General features: G+C 58.0%; 2 protein-coding genes across 3 annotated transcripts; one reads left to right on the top strand and one right to left on the bottom strand.

Moving 5' to 3' along the window:
* The first annotated feature begins 3,441 nt into the window (after positions 1-3,441).
* On the top strand, positions 3,442-13,873 carry VPS4A (vacuolar protein sorting 4 homolog A). Of its 2 annotated transcripts, XM_073308326.1 has the most exons (12): positions 3,442-3,629; positions 5,497-5,608; positions 6,080-6,227; positions 6,539-6,600; positions 6,987-7,106; positions 7,369-7,525; positions 7,788-7,936; positions 8,470-8,551; positions 8,881-9,100; positions 9,345-9,485; positions 12,980-13,100; positions 13,429-13,514. In XM_073308326.1, the coding sequence occupies exons 1-11, from the start codon at positions 3,609-3,611 to the stop codon at positions 13,088-13,090; spliced, it is 1,323 nt and encodes a 440-aa protein (XP_073164427.1). In that variant the 5' UTR covers positions 3,442-3,608; the 3' UTR covers positions 13,091-13,100; positions 13,429-13,514. The 2 variants fall into 2 exon arrangements, with proteins under 2 accessions (XP_073164427.1, XP_073164429.1); XM_073308328.1 differs by lacking the exon at positions 12,980-13,100 and having other exon boundaries at positions 3,443-3,629; positions 13,429-13,873.
* A 392-nt stretch (positions 13,874-14,265) lies between these two features.
* On the bottom strand, positions 14,266-19,913 carry PDF (peptide deformylase, mitochondrial). The gene is given in 4 exon segments (XM_073308432.1): positions 14,266-18,166; positions 18,906-19,063; positions 19,065-19,584; positions 19,901-19,913. Coding segments are annotated over 4 exon segments (849 nt in total). The 3' UTR covers positions 14,266-18,008.
* Positions 19,914-20,101: the final 188 nt, after the last annotated feature.

Below are 20,101 nucleotides of genomic sequence, written 5' to 3' on the forward strand. Positions count from 1 at the left end.
GGGCTCCAGAATGTCTGCAAGAGACTCTGCTCCTGCCCTGTCTCAAATCTGTGCAAACCTCTGGATTTTGAGTGAGGCGGTGAGGATTTTGAGTGAGGTTGGAAAGCTGGAAAATGCCCCATGCCTCGGCAGCTGGAGAGCTCTGTTACAGCGTTCCATATGGAAGCTACGCTACTGAGAGGCATCCCAGGTTATCCTTGGAAACCAGAGGGAGGAGAGGAGAATATCTATGCTGAGCTTGTGTTTTCCAGAATAAGAGCAGGCAAGTGTCTTAAATATGGCCATCAGCCTGGATGGCAATATGGTGGTGTGTAATTAAACTAGTGAATGGTGCTTGCAAAACCTTACACAAACTGTGTAGACTTTAAAAGCTATCAGGGAATGGAATTTAGACTGGTCAAAGTCCCTTCTCTTCAATCAATTCCTCCTAACAGCTCCTCTTCAAACAGCAGGTGTGGGATTGACTCCCAGAGTTAATACTCTGCAAAATCTTTGCAGATGCTTGTGCTTTTCCCAATACAGCATTTCTATTTCTGTGGCTAATTCACACAACTGAGAGCCAACATTGCATGCAGGGCTTAGTTTGTAATGAAAGAGGTGCCAGGGCTCAAGCTGTTTTTTTACTTTCATAACTGATGTACCAAGCCCGGAGGTGCTGGAGCTCAGCCCTGGCAAAAATTAAGCACTGATCACATGTAGAAACGATGCCACGCTTTCCTTTAGAAGGAGGCCGGTAGCCTCTTCGCATTAGATAATAAGCAATGAAGAAAATGGATGTGAAACTAGTAAAAGCAAATGTTCTTTGAGTCTGGCTGCGGATCCTGCTCCAGATGTGCACGGGATCCACACGTACAGAGCATCTTGAAGCACCATGGTTGGTGTAAGGCTAAGTAACCGTTCTCTACAGCCAGCCCACCTCTGCCTTTGCCTTTATGCTGCCAGGATTTTGCTACATGAGTTAATTCTGTTTCTGCTGCTGATCTGACAGTATCTTGGCCTGCAGCACAGTACATCAAAACATTGATTTCACTTTCATGTTCTAGAATTTGGGGGAACTACAGGGCTAGTTCTACCTGGTTTTAAAATAAATTAATTTGCAGTGACATCTCTTCTCTGCCAAAGAAAATTAAAAAAAAAAAAAAAAATCCTTTGGCACATCAATGTTTGTGGAGCTCCATTTTCCTTGTAGCATATCTGCCTGTCTGGGATCAGCCAGTGTTGGGGATCTCACTACAGTGTATTAGTGTTAAGTTTACAATTTGGGTAAATAGAGCATTACAAGGCCCAGGTGCGAAAGACAAAAACCCTGTAAGTATAACTGGCCCCAGGTCATCTGAAGAATAAATTGCACAGAACCACTACAAATAAACTGTTTTTTAACCTGTGCAAACTCTATGCCATTTGATATGATATGGTCAAGGCACAGACTGTAACACTCCCATAGAAAAACTAAAATAACATGCAATCATTTCTATTTTTGTATTCTTTGTAGTTCACTATTTATACGATTCTTCCTTTTTTGAGGTTTTTAATCTCACGCTTTTGGAACTTCCAAGTTACCAAATCCAAATAACCCAATGGTGAAAAGCAGGGGAGTTTGTGTATTCTACAATCACATTAAAGCTTTATGTGTACTCTATAAATATAGATGCATAGACAACCTATTGTCCCTTGAGTTGCATGTTAACTGTATAGTATTGTACATTACAATGAAAATGTAACTTAAGGGCAAGTGTAACCTTTATACTGTAAATAACAATAAAGGCTTTTATGCTTTTAGATTTTTATGTTGCTTTTTCTCTATGGAACATGTTTTGTCTGGGATATGAGACGCTGTTTTGCCAGTCAAGATGGAAAACATTACTCCCTACCCTCCTCTGCCACAAGCTTAGGGGAGCAAACAAAAAAAACCCCAAAACACCAAGCAATGCAGTTGTGCAGCACTCCTGGAAGCTGGCAGCCAGGGAGACCACCTAATCCTAGAACAGGAGCCTCTGCTTTTCCTGCCACACACGGTTCTGTGTTGGAGGGGCAGGTAGGGGGCTTGGCAGAACCCCCAGGACAACAGTGGATGTGTGGTGTTCATGCCCCATTGAGATTCATGAGGCAATCCACCCATTTGAAACATGGGCTCTCTGCCGGCTCAGAGAACTGTCCCTGCATCAGTTACATCAAGCTTTTCTTCTCCCCCATGAGGGCAAGAAAGTGTGTGTGTGTTTTTTTGTTAAAGCTGAAATTCTCACATAAGCACATGATTGGAGGAGCTGGGCCCTTAGGTATTGGCCTACAGAACCTATGCCTTAAAGCAGCCCTGGATGAATGGGGCTCTGTTGAGAGGCCCATGGCCCAATAAGCATCTGTTTGTTGCTGTGATGTACCAGGTGGCAAGAAATCTCACCCAGACAACGCAGTATTCAGAAAAGTGTTAGGGTTTAACAATGGAAGAGTCTGCCTACCATGGAAAGGCCTGCATGTACAGACAATCACCTGGGCCCAGGCAAGTTTCACCCACTGAAGGTGGGGCAGTTCTGTCTCTGGGAAAAGGAAAGGTAGGGCACTGTGGTGTCCCTTAGACTCTACATGGTTATTAAAGCCCCAAGACTGAGTGTGAATGGATGTATGCATTCTAGCGGCCAAATGCCAAAGTGGGGGTAGCACGGTCCATTAGAGGGGGCTCTCCTGGTTCAAGGCAGATAGCGATGAGGCGGTAACAATGCCACTTTAGAAACAGAGTGCAAAGCCTGGGCTTCTTTGTGTCAGCAAAGAGGCTGGTAACCTCCCTCCCCGCGCAGGGACCTGCCAAGGAAAAACCGTGGCTCAGTGATCTCTTCTCCAGAGAAGATGCTGTCTCCTGAAGCGCTGTGTAGCAGAGGAAGCTGTAACAAACCCCCGGGCGGAAGCCAACCCAATGAAAACAAAAGTTAGGCTCGATGTATGAGCCGGGAGGGAGACTAGCCCCCGGACCAAACGCCCGAGGGAAGCAGTGTTCTCCATCTCCAGCACCCGCCAGGCCGACTTTCTGGGGGGGGCTTTAGCCAGCCGCAAGTTACTGGGCTCAGCACCGGGGTAACGGGGTGTGAACGTGACTCGCCCCCTGTAACGCAGGAGATCAGAGGAGATGAGCTAATGGCTCCTTTAGACTGAAACGCTGGGGGAAGGCGGGGGGCTGTGTCCATCTCTTGGGAGGGGGGGCTCTGTACGGGGGGGGGCTGGGTCCATCCCTCGGGGGGGCGGGCGGGGATGAGGGGGTCATAGGCACCTACAGAAAACAAAGCCCTGCAGAGCGCGACTGGGCCCGACTCTGTGGGGCGAGGGGGGTTTGCGGGTGTCTCCCGGGTGGGGGTGGGGGTGGGGTGTCTATTTGGAGGGGGGCGGGCTTTGGGGTGCCAGGGGCTGGGGGGCGCTCGGGGGGGGGGCCCCGCCCGGCGCTCGCTGCAGTTCCCGGCGCGGCCTGCAGGGGGCCCCGCCGCTCTCGCTCCCCGCGTCGCAGCTGCGCGGCCGGTGGGTCCCGGTTCGCCGCCGCCTCCCGCCCGCCCCGGGGCCGCCCGCCGGAGCCGGATCCAGGCCGCTCGCAGCGCCCCGGGGACTCGGGCGGCACCGGCGATGCAATGACCACGTCAACCCTGCAGGTAGCGGGCGGCGGGGAGCCGGGCCCGGCCATCGCGGCCCCCGCGCCGTGTCCAGGCCGCGCGTTGCGGGCCGCGGGGAGGCCCCGGCCCGGCTCGACCGGGCCCCAGCGCGGCCCCGGCCCGCCCTGTGCCGCCTCCCCAGCCCGGCCGGACCCCCCCGCTTTCCGGCCCGCCTCCCCCGCGCCCCGCCCCGCCCCGCTGCCTTTCCCGGCGCCCCCCCCCGGGCCCCCCCTTCCCGCCCCGCTGCCTTTCCCGGCGCCCCCCCCCGGGCCCCCCCTTCCCGGCCCGCCTCCCCCGCGCCCCGCCCCGCGCCGCTTCCTTTCCCGGCGCCCCCCCCGGGCCCCCCCTTCCCGGCCCGCCTCCCCCGCGCCCCGCCCCGCTGCCTTTCCCGGCGCCCCCCCCCGGGCCCCCCTTTCCCGGCCCGCCCTGTGCCGCCTCCCCAGCCCGGCCGGACCCCCCCCTCGGACCCCCCCTTCCCGGCCCGCCTCCCCCGCGCCCCGCCCCGCGCCGCTGCCTTTCCCGGCGCCCCCCCCCCCCCCCGGACCCCCCCTTTCCGGTCCGCCTCCCCCGCCCCGCTGCCTTTCCCGGGCCCCCCCGCCCGCGCTCCCCCGGGCCCCGTTGCCCGTGTCGGCCGGCCGGTGGGTTCCTCACGCGGCAGAACCTGTGGCTCCTGGGGCCCGGCACCCCCCCGCCGCTCTGTGGGCCTGGGGCCCGGGTGGGGGGGCACCGAGGGGTCCTGCCCCCGGGACGCGACAGCCCCAGGGGCCGTGGGTGGGGTGCAGGCTGCGGGGGGCTTTTCCGGCTCCTGGGTGGGCCGCGGGCAGATGCCCCTGGCCGGCATCCGTGGGGCCTGGGCACGCAGGGGGCAGGGCAGCGCCCGGCAGCAGCCTTTGCCTGCGGACTGGCCCTGGGGAAGGTGCCCTGGGACCGGGCCAGGGGCCGGGGCCCTTTCGCAGCCGCGCCCCGGTGTGGCGTTGGCCCTGCTGGGACCTGGCACCGGGTCTCTCTGCCAGCAGCAGGCTCTCCCGGCGTACGGTGCCCCTCCGCGGAGCCGCCTGGCCGCCTGCTCTGGGGCCCGCCAGCCTCTCCCAGCGCCTGGGGGGCGTCGCCGTGCCCTGGAGAGAAGGGGCTGTGGGCAGGGGCTGTTTCTTCAGCTTCCCCCAGAGCGGGTGCCCAGCCCCTGGCCTTCTGGGGTGACTCTTGCTGACTGAGCGCTCTGCCGGTGGGCAGTGGGAGGTCTGCGCCCCGTGTTTGTATCATGTGTGAGTTGGGCTGTTTCTTTCTTTCTTTTCTACCAAAACGCTTGTACCAGGGCAACCCTATAGTGAGGTGAGGGTGCCTGTTACCGGACAGCGTATCCCCCTTCCTGTACAAGAATAGCTATGGTATAAATACATGTATACCGGGGTAACTGTCCACATAAGGGAGCTGTCCTGCTTTCACTAAACAGGTGCTACAACTTCTGTATGTGGACAGGGCTTTCCTTGCAAGGCCCCCAGGGGGGCATCTCTTTCTCCTCCCCATGCTCGGTGGTGGCATTGGTCAAAGGTCACAGTGGCACAGGAGCTGCTGCCCTGCCCTGGCAAATGAAGATAGGGTCTGGGCTTGGTTTTTGCTCTCTGAAATCGGTGGCTTTGTCCAGCCCAGGAGCTGCTTGTGAGTTTTGTCTGCTGTGTGTGAGCAGAAGGCTCACATGAGAAAGAGGAGATGACTCTAGGCGCCAGGAGCTTTTGGGCACAGCTGCTGCTTCTCAGAGGTGTGCAAAAACCTGTTACCTCTGTGGGAAACTCTTTATTCTTTCATTGATAGCTCCTTCTCCTGTGCCCTGGGGCAACTGTGTCATTGGAGCGGTGCTCTCTCCTTGCAGAAAGCCATTGATCTGGTAACAAAAGCGACTGAGGAGGATAAGGCCAAGAACTATGAGGAGGCTCTGCGGCTGTACCAGCATGCAGTGGAGTACTTTCTACATGCCATCAAATGTGAGTCTGGCTCGTCTCTCCTGCATTGCTGGCCTGTGTAAGATCTTTCCCTCGCTATTCCTCTTGGGATCCTTCTTCCCATTTCCCCCTGCTGGGAGTCAGGCCTGCCCAGAATAGCGCATCCCCAAAGAGATCAGCCTGCACCTGTTGCAGAGCCAGATGGCCGGCTGAGAGTTCCCACGAGTGCATGCGTTCTCTGGGGAATGATCTAACTGTAGAGCTGGGCTCAGAAACCCTGAAGTTGCAGGATTATCCAAAGGGAGGTGGGGCTTCCCCTGGCTGCATCTGTCTCTAGGGGCAGCTTCTCTTGGTGGATTCTCTCCAGCTGCCCACATGGTGGGAGCTGGTGGTGTCTCATGGCCCCGAAGAGAGCTCTTCTTCCCATTGCTGGTCCTAAACGGGTGGGTGCTGCAGGGCTCTCCTCACTCCGTGCCCATGGAGAGCTGCTCACTGTCTTGGGTGCCCTGACAGATGAGGCTCACAGTGACAAGGCGAAGGAGAGCATCCGGGCGAAGTGCGTGCAGTACCTGGACCGGGCAGAGAAGCTGAAGGATTATCTACGCAACAAAGACAAACAAAGCAAGAAGCCTGTCAAAGAGTCTCCAAATGATAGCAAGGGGTATGTGTGCAGTCTCCATTGCACCCCCTAAACATGCTCTTGCCCTGTAACAATGGGAGAGGCCAGCCCCAGGCCCCTGGGTGCCCCCTCTTCTCCTGGGAGTGACTTTGGCAGTGGGTTTCAAACCAGCACTTCTCCCTCTCCACACTGTGTAGTTTGTGAGTGAGCGTTGGGGTCTCCTATTGGGGCTGGCAAGAGCCAGCACTGTGAGGCTTCGACCCTTCTGGCACAGCCAGGCCAGATCCTCACTTCCCCCCAATAGCGGGACCTGGGGCTTCGCTGGCCTTACCATGACTACATCCTCTCCACAGGAGCGACAGTGACAGCGAGGGCGAGAATCCGGAGAAGAAGAAGCTGCAGGAGCAGCTGATGGGTAAGAGGCCTGAATGCAGAGTCCAGCGCGGGGGCTGAGAGCACGGCATTGCGCTGCAAGGCCTGCTGGTGGAGTTCCTGACCTGGGAAGCAGCTGGCGCATGCTGCTTGGTGCAGGGTTTGTGGGGCTATAGATGAGCCACTCCTGGCGCAGGATGAGGGGCCGCAGGGCCGCCTCCTCCTCTAACTCTGTGGCCGCTGGGCAGCACTGGAGGCTCCTCGTGAGCCCTAGCGAAAAGGAGATGTCCCTCATGCGTGATGACAGCCTGGCAGGGGCGGATGGAGTTTGGCAGCTGGCGCTGTGGGGGGAGGGAGGCTCAGGCGAGCCCCTAGGCGGGAGTGCTGTCGTCTCTTGTCCCACTAGGGAGAGCTGCCTTCCTCTTGCAGGTGCCATTGTGATGGAGAAGCCCAACGTGCGGTGGAACGATGTGGCTGGCCTGGAGGGCGCCAAGGAGGCTCTGAAGGAGGCTGTGATTTTACCCATTAAATTCCCACACTTATTCACAGGTGAGGGTTGCTGCGGTAGGTCTCGGGGGTGAGGCTGGGGCAGGGTGGATTGGCTGCTGCTCCCTCCGAGAGGGACCGTGGCCCCTGTGGTACCAGTTCTGGTGCCATGCGGAGACTACGCCCTGGGATCTGGAGTATTACAGGCCCCAGCCTGAGCAGAGCCCAGAAACTTCCTTGGCCAACAGCCCTAGCAGAGCCCTGAGCAGCGAGGTGCATGTGAACTGGCCAGCTCTGCCCCTGCTCAGTGCGTGATGTGTTGCAGGTAAGCGAACCCCATGGCGTGGGATTCTGCTCTTTGGGCCCCCTGGCACGGGGAAGTCGTACCTGGCCAAGGCCGTGGCAACCGAGGCCAACAACTCCACATTCTTCTCCGTGTCATCCTCGGACCTGATGTCGAAGTGGCTGGGAGAGAGCGAGAAGTAAGTTAGCGGCTGGACTGCGCTGCTCAGAGGCTGCCCCACCTGTCACAGGCACGAGTGTGTCTCCCGAGGAAAGTGACTCCAGATGCAGTGGGGTAAATGAGAACAAGCTAAGCAGTGACAGTCGGGGGAGTTCCCTGCCTGCAGCCCGAGGGTGCTGCTCCTCGCTCTCCCGCTCAGGGGGCGTGTGTAGGTTGCAGGGTCAGGGCTGGAGGGGAGGCTGCCTGTCTGTTAGCGCTGACCCCAGGTCTTTCTGCCCCAGGCTGGTGAAGAATCTCTTTGAGCTGGCAAGGCAGCACAAACCCTCCATCATCTTCATCGACGAGGTTGACTCTCTGTGCGGCTCCCGGAATGAGAACGAGAGCGAGGCTGGCCGCAGGATCAAGACGGAGTTCCTGGTGCAGATGCAGGGTGGGTGGGGCCTTGGCTCGGGGCGAGTGAGCTCTGGCCCCCCAGAACTCACCCCTTCCTCGGCCCCGGCTGGCACTCACTGTGGGGCTGGCTGGCTCAGATGGTGCCATAGCAGCCCTGGAGAAGTGAAGAACGAGGAGCTGCTCTAGTCCTCAGCCTGCTCGTTCCCTTTGCCGAGGGCAGCCTTGATGGGTGCTTGGGCGAAGGGTGTGTCTTGGACTGGCAGCTGGCTGACTTGGCAGTACTGGGTTTGGAATGATGCTGGGCCCAGACTCAGAAGTGGCTCCACCCCCACTCTGTCTCTTCCTCTTGTGGTCCCATCTGCTGTCCTCTGCCCCCTCCACCCTGTGGGAGTGGTGGGCGGGGCCTCAGGGGATAGAGCAGAGCATGGGGATGGGACCATGGTCCAGGCTCCGGGGCCCACAGGTGATTAATCCGGCCCTGACTGTCACCCTCCAGCCGCGGCACTCTTCCGGCCCCTCCGAGGAGTCAGTCCTGCCTGCTCCCTGATCGCTGTTTCTTCTTCCTGGTAGGTGTTGGTCATAACAATGATGGGACCCTGGTCCTCGGTGCCACAAATATCCCCTGGGTCTTAGACTCGGCCATTAGGAGAAGGTGAGTGGGAGCTATTGGAAACCAGCAGCCAGAGCTGCTCTCCTCTGCCTGGCTCAGGGCAGCCACACTGAATGTGCCAGGAGCCACTGACCCCCTTCTGGGAGTGGCCCAGAGAACACAGTGTGGTCTGCCCCAGGGCAGGCTTAGGTCTGTCACCAACATTACTGAGTGCCTCAGCGCTCCCCAGCCCCACCCAACAGCCCAGGCCCCTCACTCCGCCTGCCTGCAGCTCTTACTGGAACCTGTCGGTGCTGCGGTGATCTGCACCGCACGCTGCTGGCAGGAATGAGGGCGGCCGCTCACCTGCTCTGCCCACTGTCGCTGCCTAGGTTTGAGAAGCGCATCTACATCCCGTTGCCGGAGGAGGCAGCCCGAGCCCAGATGTTTAGGCTGCACCTGGGAAACACATCACACCATCTGACAGAGGCCAACATCCACGAGCTGGCCAGGAAGACGGACGGCTACTCGGGAGCTGACATCAGCATCATTGTGCGTGACGCCCTCATGCAGCCTGTCCGCAAAGTGCAGTCGGCCACGCACTTCAAGAAGGTGAGAGCAGGCGTGCAGGACCTGCCGCTCCCCTAGGGCTCCAGCACCCAAGTCTGGGGCTGCTGGCCTGCAAGGGAGGGGGGCTCCATGGCCACCCGGGTGTGCACTGCACCCTCACATTGAGATCCTTCCTGAGTCCCCCAGGCCAGCCTCAAAGGGCCCCTGGCAGAGGCCCCCATGAGTGGTAGGGGAGTCAGCCCTGGCATCTGCCCTCTCAGTGCACCTCCTCTCTGGCATGCTGCAGATGCGAGGCCCATCTCGAACCAATCCCAGCATAACCGTAGATGACCTCCTGACCCCATGCTCGCCTGGAGACCCTGGGGCCATTGAGATGACTTGGATGGAGGTGCCTAGTGACAAGCTGCTGGAGCCAGTGATCTGCATGGTAAGTAATTCGTTAGGAACAGACATGCTGGGCGAGAGGGTGGCTGGGATGAGAGCGACTATCACTTGGCCAGTGACACAAGTCAGCGTGCAATACCCCTGAGGCCAGCAGAGCCCTTTCTGGTGCAAACAGCCTTGCTCTGCCCTCCCGCTTTCCTGCTGGGCTGGGGGAAGAGGTGCTATCCTGGTCCAAGTCACTGTCCCAGAGTAGCTGGATGTTCCTGGTGAAATGATCAGTGTAAAATATTCACCTTGACATCATTAGGCTTCAGAGTCAACCCATGTAGCTGAAAGGGTCAGTGGGCATCCCTGAGCGATTGCTTGTTCCTTCTGCCTGCAGCCTTCCTGCAACTGTCCCATCTGGAATGCTTGGCTGAGAGCCCCGGGTCTTTCTCCCTGACTGTTCTATTGTGCTGAGAGCTGGGGCAGCAGAGTGGCCAGGGCAGCAGTGTCATGTGTTGGAGTGGGGAGGGCAGGGGAACCCACAGAGCAGACATGGACTCCTCGTGATTTATGCCTGCTGGAAGAGGAAAGCGTCATAGAATCATAGAATATCAGGGTTGGAAGGGACCCCAGAAGGTCATCTAGTCCAACCCCCTGCTCAAAGCAGGACCAATTCCCAGTTAAATCAGCCCAGCCAGGGCTTTGTCAAGCCTGACCTTAAAAACCTCTAAGGAAGGAGATTCTACCACCTCCCTAGGTAACGCATTCCAGTGTTTCACCACCCTCTTAGTGAAAAAGTTTTTCCTAATATCCAATCTAAACCTCCCCCACTGCAACTTGAGACCATTACTCCTCATTCTGTCATCTGCTACCATTGAGAACAGTCTAGAGCCATCCTCTTTGGAACCCCCTTTCAGGTAGTTGAAAGCAGCTATCAAATCCCCCCTCATTCTTCTCTTCTGCAGGCTAAACAATCCCAGCTCCCTCAGCCTCTCCTCATAACTCATGTGTTCCAGTCCCCTAATCATTTTTGTTGCCCTTCGCTGGACTCTCTCCAATTTATCCACATCCTTCTTGAAGTGTGGGGCCCAAAACTGGACACAGTACTCCAGATGAGGCCTCACCAATGTCGAATAGAGGGGAACGATCACGTCCCTCCATCTGCTCGCTATGCCCCTACTTATACATCCCAAAATGCCATTGGCCTTCTTGGCAACAAGGGCACACTGCTGACTCATATCCAGCTTCTCGTCCACTGTCACCCCTAGGTCCTTTTCCGCAGAACTGCTGCCTAGCCATTCGGTCCCTAGTCTGTAGCTGTGCATTGGGTTCTTCCGTCCTAAGTGCAGGACCCTGCACTTATCCTTATTGAACCTCATCAGATTTCTTTTGGCCCAATCCTCCAATTTGTCTAGGTCCTTCTGTATCCTATCCCTCCCCTCCAGTGTATCTACCACTCCTCCCAGTTTAGTATCATCCGCAAATTTGCTGAGAGTGCAATCCACACCATCCTCCAGATCATTTATGAAGATATTGAACAAAACCGGCCCCAGGACCGACCCTTGGGGCACTCCACTTGATACCGGCTGCCAACTAGACATGGAGCCATTGATCACTACCCGTTGAGCCCGACAATCTAGCCAGCTTTCTACCCACCTTATAGTGCATTCATCCAGCCCATACTTCCTTAACTTGCTGACAAGAATACTGTGGGAGACCGTGTCAAAAGCTTTGCTAAAGTCAAGAAACAATACATCCACTGCTTTCCCTTCATCCACAGAACCAGTAATCTCATCATAGAAGGCGATTAGATTAGTCAGGCATGACCTTCCCTTGGTGAATCCATGCTGGCTGTTCCTGATCACTTTCCTCTCATGCAAGTGCTTCAGGATTGATTCTTTGAGGACCTGCTTCATGAGTTTTCCAGGCACTGAGGTGAGGCTGACTGGCCTGTAGTTCCCAGGATCCTCCTTCTTCCCTTTTTTAAAGATTGGCACTACATTAGCCTTTTTCCAGTCATCCGGGACTTCCCCCGTTCGCCACGAGTTTTCAAAGATAATGGCCAATGGCTTTGCAATCACAGCCGCCAATTCCTTCAGCACTCTCGGATGCAACGCGTCCGGCCCCATGAACTTGTGCACGTCCAGCTTTTCTAAATAGTCCCTAACCACCTCTATCTCCACAGAGGGCTGGCCATCTACTCCCCATGCTGTGATGCCCAGCGCAGCAGTCTGGGAGCTGACCTTGTTAGTGAAGACAGAGGCAAAAAAAGCACTGAGTACATTAGCTTTTTCCACATCCTCTGTCACTAGGTTGCCTCCCTCATTCAGTAAGGGGCCCACACATTCCTTGGCTTTCTTCTTGTTGCCAACATACCTGAAGAAACCCTTCTTGTTACTCTTGACATCTCTGGCTAGCTGCAGCTCCAGGTGCGATTTGGCCCTCCTGATATCATTCCTACATGCCCGAGCAATATTTTTATACTCTTCCCTGGTCATATGTCCAACCTTCCACTTCTTGTAAGCTTCTTTTTTATGTTTAAGATCCGCTAGGATTTCACCATTAAGCCAAGCTGGTCGCCTGCCATATTTACTATTCTTTCGACTCATTGGGATGGTTTGTCCCTGTAACCTCAACAGGGATTCCTTGAAATACAGCCAGCTCTCCTGGACTCCTTTCCCCTTCAAGTTAGTCCCCCAGGATGGGGATCCTGGCCATCCGTTCCCTGAGGGAGTCGAAGTCTGCTTTCCTGGAGTCCAGGGTCCGTATCCTGCTGCTTACCTTTCTTCCCTGCGTCAGGATCCTGAACTCAACCAACTCATGGTCACTGCCTCCCAGATTCCCATCCACTTTTGCTTCCCCCACTAATTCTACCCGGTTTGTGAGCAGCAGGTCAAGAAAAGCGCCCCCCCCTAGTTGGTTCCTCCAGCACTTGCGCCAGGAAATTGTCCCCTACGCTTTCCAAAAACTTCCTGGATTGTCTATGCACCGCTGTATTGCTCTCCCAGCAGATATCAGGAAAATTAAAGTCACCCATGAGAATCAGGGCATGCGATCTAGTAGCTTCCGTGAGCTGCCGGAAGAAAGCCTCATCCACCTCATCCCCCTGGTCCGGTGGTCTATAGCAGACTCCCACCACTACATCACTCTTGTTGCACACACTTCTAAACTTAATCCAGAGACACTCAGGTTTTTCTGCAGTTTCGTACCGGAGCTCTGAGCAGTCATACTGCTCCCTTACATACAGTGCTACTCCCCCACCTTTTCTGCCCTGCCTGTCCTTCCTGAACAGTTTATAACCATCCATGACAGTACTCCAGTCATGTGAGTTATCCCACCAAGTCTCTGTTATTCCGATCACGTCATAGTTCCTTGACATCACCAGGACCTCCAGTTCTCCCTGCTTGTTTCCAAGGCTTTGTGCATTTGTATATAAGCACTTGAGATAACTTGTTGATCGCCCCTCATTGCCAGTATGAGGCAGGAGCCCTCCCCTCACAGACATTCCTGCCTGTGCTTCCTCCCGGTATCCCGCTTTCCCACTTACCTCAGGGCTTTGGTCTCCTCGTGATTTATGCCTCCTGGAAGAGGAAAGCGTCCACAACATGGACTCCTCGTGATTTATGCCTGCTGGAAGAGGAAAGCGTCCTTCTCTACCTGTGACCCCTGGGAGGTCAGTAAGCATGACCGTCCCAAGGGACAGAATGGAGAATGCACGGAGCTGGAGGTCAGACCAGGAACAGCATCGAACCTGAGTCCTGGCTCCCAGGCCTCCGTTCCACGCACATGCCCTGGGGGACCCTCTAGGGAGATGCCTGTTGTTCAGGACAGAAAGGTACTAGCTCCACTGCCTTGGCTAGGGCTAGGGCTGGGGTGTTTAGACCTGGGCTTCTCCCCCACAACCAGAAACTTGGGTAGGATTTCCGAGGGTGTCCAGGTAAAAGCAACGCAGACTCTGATGTTGCACTTTGGCCTCAGTTGCCCTCTCCCCTTGTTTGCAGTCAGACATGCTGCGCTCGCTGGCCACCACCCGCCCCACCGTGAACGCCGAGGACCTCTTGAAGGTGAAGAAATTCTCAGAGGACTTTGGACAGGAAGGTTAAAAGCTTGTGCCGTGGGGTGTGTGGGGGTGGCTGGGCTGGCAGGGCACCCCTTGCAGCGGCAGTGTTTGTGCTTGCAAAGCCCTCGTGCTGGCAGGCGGACAGTGCCAAGGGGAGGCTAATGTTCAGCTCCTACAAACCCACCTCTCTGTGGGCCCCCAGCTGGCACGTTACGCAGCAGAACTGCCCTGCCAGCCTATGGAAGGGGCTGAGCAGAGCCCAGGAGCCACCCAGTCCTGCCCCCCCCCAACTCTCCTTCCCGCTTTTCTTTTTTTTTTTAATTTTTTTAAATTAATGCTGCTTGTTTTGTCTTGTTTATACAAAAATAAAAACGATCCAAAAGCTTCGCCAGCCGAAACAGGACTTTCCTGGGGCAGCTGAGCCCACATGCCGATGCACTGATCGCACTGACCAAGAGGCCAGCCGTGCGGGGTGTAACCCTCCTCTGCCTCAGAGTGTGGAAGGACGAAAGCCCCTGGGCTAGGCCCCATGTGCCAGGCTCCCCCACTGAAATGGCCCCACGCTGAAGCAGTGCTGAGGCACCCTCCCGTTACCCAGCCTGTTATGTTGCGAGCAGGAAACGGATCTGGATGCACAGCTAGGGTCAGGTTCTGCAGCACATGGGGGGGTCAGAAGGCTGCCTTGTCTCCAGCTAGGCCAGTGGCTCAAACTTTTTTACTGGTGACCCCTTTCACACAGCAAGCCTCTGCATGTGTCTCCCTCCCTCCCCCCCCCCCATAAATTAAGAAATTTTTTTTATATATTTAATACCCTTATAAATGATGATGGCAAAGCAGAGTTTGGGGTGAAGGTTGACAGCTCAAGACCCCCCCATGTAATAACCTTGCGACCCCCTGGGGGGTCGCAACCCCCTGTTTGAGAACCCCTGAGCTAGGCCCTGCTGTAGCAGGGCAGAGCCGCGGTGTCTCTCCTTGGCTAGCTGGTGTCTGCTCCTGGCACCCCTTCATGGCAGGGAGATCTCTCGTCCGCAGTGCTGCTGACACAGGGAGTAAGGAGCTGCTCTGCACAACAGAAGTCCAAGGGAGTCCTCCCCGGCTTGCTGCTTTTCCATGGCTGGGGGACCTCTCCTGCCTGCTGTACAGTGCCCCAGGAGGCTGGTATTTCATCCCCTCTGTGAGCCTTGCTCTTTGCTTTCCTGTGTGCTGCAGCCCCCAATCCCATCAATTCCTGGATTACTAAGGCTTCGTTCCTGCTGCGAGCTGGGGTTCTAGGCCCCTCAAAGGCAGGCCCTGCCGCAGAGCTCAGGGCTACTCAGCTTCACCCTCCCACCCTGCTGGCATTAGAGGATCCCCATAAGAATCGAAGGGGTGGATGTGGGGCAAGAGTGGCTCCCTAACAGTCAAGGGGAGGGGGAGATCTGAGGGCTACGTCCTCCAAAGGGGCGTGACAATCCGCAGCCCCTTGGCTGCTGTACTTCCCTGTCCTACTTTGCCGGATTCTCGTCTCATAGGAGTGTTCAAGTGCCAAGCCCCAGCGCTGGATCTGAGGAGCTTCGTTAGCCTAATAAGCTAATTCCACGCCCTGGCTGGTACAGCAACCCCCCTGGCCATCTCTGCTCCTGTTGCAGTGACCTGCTGTGTGCTCTGGCTGCAGCCTGCTTGTGGGAGTCCCCATCTGCACTCGCTGGGTGGGAGCCAGATGGGCTGGAGTAGCCAGCACTGCTGGCAGTAACAGGGTGGTGGCCGTGCTCCAGAGCTCATGGGGGCAGTTCTCTCCGTGCTGCTGTTTGTGTGCAGGATCCCAGAGCACCACTCATACAAGAGGCCTGCTTCACAGCGCTGGGGCCTGGCAGACCAGCTGACTGGAGCACAAAAGCTTGTGTCCTCACAAAGTGCTCAGATCTGCAGCCAGCTCCTTGGAGTGTGAGACTCCCTGCCCCTCCCGGGGCCAGGTGAGCCAGGGGCAAGTGGAAAGGCCCCAGCCATTCTGCCTAGGGCTGGGGTGACAGCCATGAGAAAGCTTTAACCCCCATCTGCGGGAAGCTGGGCCCAGGCTCTGGGGACTGAGTACTGCGAGCACAGGACTGGGAGCCAGGAACTCCTGAGTCTAGACTGAGCGCTGGGGCTGCTGCTCTGTAAAACAGGGATAATGCAGGGCTGGGGGAACGAGTCTCTAAAGCACTTTGGTACCTCCTGCCAATGCTGAGCAGGACTTAAGGGGCTGCCATGTGCCGGGCTTGGTGAAAGCAGGCAGGGTGATGCTGCTTCTGAGCCAAAGCCTCAAGCCTGTCCCAGTAAGGGCCCTGGAGTCATGTTGCCTGCTGCTGGAGCCAAGCCATGTTCTGGGTCCTGCAGCCTGCAGGCTGTGCTCATCTCAGTGCCATGAGTTCTTGGCTGCTGCTGGCTGTTTCTGGGGTGACCCTGGAGGAGCCACCACACCAGTCACTGAGAAGGATGAGGGGATGTTAACCTTTTGGGAGGGAGGGGCCTCTCCCACAGGCACAGGGGTGCTGCCCACGCACTTTCCTCTGCACCATGCTGTAGGTCTGGGTCCTGCCAATGCAGGGGTTTTAGGCTGGCCCCTGCTAATGCCACCTCATGCTGGCTATAGCACAGGCAGGGACAAAGTCCAGGCCCATAGCAAACCCCACTGACCCCTGGCCCTTCCCTCAGCCACGCAGGGTGCACCCCTGCCCAAATCTGGCACGTCTCCTAGAGCTTTGGGTGCCACTAAAGGGGTGGAGTGGGGAGGAGAAAAGCAGCAATTGCTCTTCCTACCCCACTACCCTCTGGGGCCAGTTTTACTGTCAGTCCCTCTCGGAGGCTTGTAGCCAGCCTGGAGGTGGGGGTGGTGCCTGGCGCAAGGCCCCTGCATCAGCTTGAGGCACCCGGTGCTTAACTAATGTCCCACCTCCATCTCCTCTCTCCCCCCCGCCACACCTACTGCTGCCTAGTCAGGGGGTTGCAGTATCCAAGCTGCTGCCTTATGTGCCTGGGTGGTTCAGCTCAGGCCCCAGCCAGGCAGGTTGCTGTGGGGGGTGGATCAGCTTGCACGGCTGCCTACTGGAGAGGTGCTGGCGGGGGTGCAGATTGGGCAGGGAAAGCACCCAATGCGGAGCTGCTGAGCTGCCCAGCAGAGGGGCTAGCCCAGCAGGGCTGTCACGGCTGGTGTTTGCCCATAGGCTACTTGTAACCTGAATGTTTTTCTTTTAGCTCCATGACCATAGTCTCACGTTGCCCTTTTAGTTGAATTTAATTCCCAACCCATCCACCCAGCTCACTATGCCCTGGGCTGGCCACTGGCTGCCTTGGGGAAATGGGGCTCACCCCGTCCACGTCTGAGGGCTGGATTTACATGGGAGCTTAGCACTCCGGGGGGCTGTTTTCAACGTGTGCAGCTCTTGAGCAGCATCTTGTAATGAAATCTCTGCAGCAGATGTGGCTCTTGGGAAGAGCTCTGCTCTCCACTAAGATGGCCTGTTCCTGGAACATGTGTGTTTCATTCAATTGCTGTCTGGCTTCTCAGTAGGGAAGAGAACTCCTGCTAAGGCCTTGCAGGCTGATAGCAGGAGAGCCCCTGCCCAGGTAGACAGCTGCCTGCTAGGGTCCCTCTGCCAGGAAGAGTCTGCAGCTCATAGGGGAGCTGCCCTGTGTCAGGCTTCTCTTACATATTGGCTGCCACAGGTAGTTGGATGAGCCTAGCCCGTGAGCAGGGAGCGGGCCTGCCCTCATCCAGCTTGCAGGGGATAGTGGGTGGCAGGAGGTGAGGCACGTGGTGGGGAAAGGAACCCTGGCTGGAATTGTGAAAGACTTTCTCTGTATTTGCTGTAATAAAGCTGGATGAGTCTCCCTGGCCTGTGGCTCAGCAATCGTGTTCCTTCCCTGCTACAGAGGCCTGGCACTGTGGGTAGCAACCGGTTGCAGGCACCGGCACTGGTGTGGTACCTGCTAGCCACCTCTCCCAGCAGGAGGAGACAGTATTCCTGCTGACAGGAGGGAAGGTGACATCCACTGGCCTTTCCCCCTAAGGCCTGAGCTTCACACAGTGCATTGACAGAAGGGCAAACAAGTTAATCTCAGTGTGGTCCCTGGGGGTGCACATCATAAAACTACCCTTCCAAGTGATGGGCAAACCTGAACCAGTATGGCAGGCCTCCCCGGTGCAGCTAGGTGACAGCCCTAGGCAGGGGCTGCTAGGGAAGCACAGGAGATGCACCAGTCTGCCAGCTCTGGCTCCCAGCAGGGAGAAAGTGTTAACCATAGTATCAGAGGGAAAGGGGAAGGTTGGCCCCCGACCTGGCCACAGGCTCTCAGACTGCAGCTGAGCTGCGCAACACATTTATTTTCCTTGCTGTCAGTGGGAGAGCTTCCTCCTCCCTCCAGAGGCTCTGAGTGCATCCATCTGGCCCTCACTCAGAGCAGAAGACTCGCCCCATTACAACCCAAGCTGGTCACTCCAGCTGCCCATGATGCAGCACCCAGCCCCCTGCTCTGGGCACAGCAGCCTCAGCTGCGAGGGGCTCACGCACTCAGCTCCATCCAGCGTGTGTTCACAAAGGTCCAGCTCTCCATTTTGTCAATGTACAGGATGCCCTGCAGGTGGTCCATCTCATGCTGGAGGATGCGGGCCGCCCACCCGCTTGCCTGCCAAGAAACGGCATCTCCTGCCTCATTCAGGCCTGCAGAAGCAAACATGGCCCAGGTGAGACGCTGAGCATCAGGCCCCCATGCTCCCAATACAGCTGTCACCAACCACCGCTCTGGCTAGGCACAGCATGTCCTAGCCCCCTCAGGGCAGGGCTCACGCGGCAGGGCCAGCTGCCTCACCCTGTCTAGGAGCTGCTCACAGGCAGAGCGGGAGGTGTTTGGGCCCTGCCTAGGGGCAGGGTGGGATGAAGGCCAGGCCATTTCCCGCTCTGATCAGCGCTGCAGAACGGGGGGTCTCCCCACGCCAGCAGGAGCCCCCGCCACTTGCAGTTACCACCGCAAAGATCTCCGTCTGTCCCCGGCTGCCTGGTTCAGTGAACGGGGCTGCTGCCCCACTGGACCTGCCAGAACGCCGGACTAGGCCTGCAGCCTGCGCCTATGGCCAGGGGGCCGAACGGAGATCAGTGCTGCCCAGCAATGCTCGTGGTTGCCACAGGGATGGCGTGAGGGGCCGGGACAGGAGCGGGGACAAGGCTGACTGGAGGAGGGAAAGGGGACGGGCGGGGCGGGCTGAGCCAGGAAGGCGGGTGATGGGAAGGGCAGGCCGGGGGGGGGGGGGGAGCCGGGGGGGGCGGGGGCAGTGGCTGCGGGGGGGACGGGAGCGGCGGTGCCCGCGGGCCAGGCTCGCTCCAGCGAGACGTGGGCCACGCTAAGCAGGGCGATGCTCGCCCGGGAGGCGCCCGGGAGGCCCGCAGGGCTGCGCCAGCCTGCCTGACAGCTGCGCCGCCCGGCAGCGGGGCCCGCAGGCGGCGAGGCCCGCGCAGCCCTCGGGAAAGGGGACCAGGCCGGCGCCCAGCGCCCTCAGGGCCGGGCTGGCGAACACTTTGCGCGGGATCGGGGCCTCCCGCCGGCGCGGCCTGTGCGCCGGGAGCAGCCGCGCCGGGCACCCCGCGCTGGGCCGCGCTCAGCCCCAGGCAGGGCAGCCGCCGCGGCGCCCGCACCAGGCCCTGCCCCCGGGGCTGGCGAGGCGCGCGGGGCCCAGGGCGGCGGCGGCGCTTCTGCCAGCGGCACCCGGCCGCCCAACCGGAAGGAGCGGAGCATGCCGGGAGTTGTAGTCTCCTGGGGAGAGCGCAGCCCCTGGCCGCGTCACCGGCTCCAAGCCAGCGCGGGCGGCCGCAGGGCTTCGCAGAGCACCCCACCGCGGAGAGCAAGAGCGGCCCCTGCCCTGGGCCCAGCAAGGCGATCCATCCAGGCCCCGCGGTGATGGGCCTGTACGCTCTCCCTGTCACTTCCTGCCCATGCCGCAGGTCTGCCTCCAGGAAGGAGCCCCAGCGTGGGGAAGACGGGGTGTCGCCGCCCTGGCCGCAACGGAAGATAGGGGATAGATCTGCTACACTGAACAGAGGCTGCTGGGTGGCCTTTCTCCACCCAGGGCATCCTAGGCCCCTCGCTGCACAGGGAAACCACAGGCGGGGGAAAGGGGCATGCCCCAGAACATACCTTCTCTGCCCATGCCTCTTACCCTCCAATTGCCTACAACCCCCAGCCCTGCCCTAAGCTAGCAGTCCCTTCCCCACTTGGGCTCAAAATACACCTGGAACCCACCCCCATACAGTAGGGGGCACAGGCTGTCCCCGCTGGGTTTTGGATGTTAGGTGTTATAGGGATCCCCACACTGTGGGAAGTGCTGGACTAAGCCCCAAGCTGAAGGTTCCAGAAACACAAAGGCATCTGAGAGCCTTCCAAGGACCAGCACCAGCTCCTACCCCACTCAGCCATGCCTGGAGATGGGCCTGTACACCACTGCACCTCCTCCCGCTCCATGCAAGGTGCCACGGTATGAAAAATACACAGATTTTTCTCCGACGGTTGCCTCTTGAGCTACCAGAGGTTTGAGCTCAAAGGGGGTAATAGCAGCAGCTGTGACTGTCTTCAACAGCTGAGTGCTTGTCAGGCTGGGGGAGAGC

Source organism: Lepidochelys kempii, chromosome 12 (assembly GCF_965140265.1).
Source record: "Lepidochelys kempii isolate rLepKem1 chromosome 12, rLepKem1.hap2, whole genome shotgun sequence".
Lineage (NCBI taxonomy): Eukaryota > Metazoa > Chordata > Testudines > Cheloniidae > Lepidochelys > Lepidochelys kempii.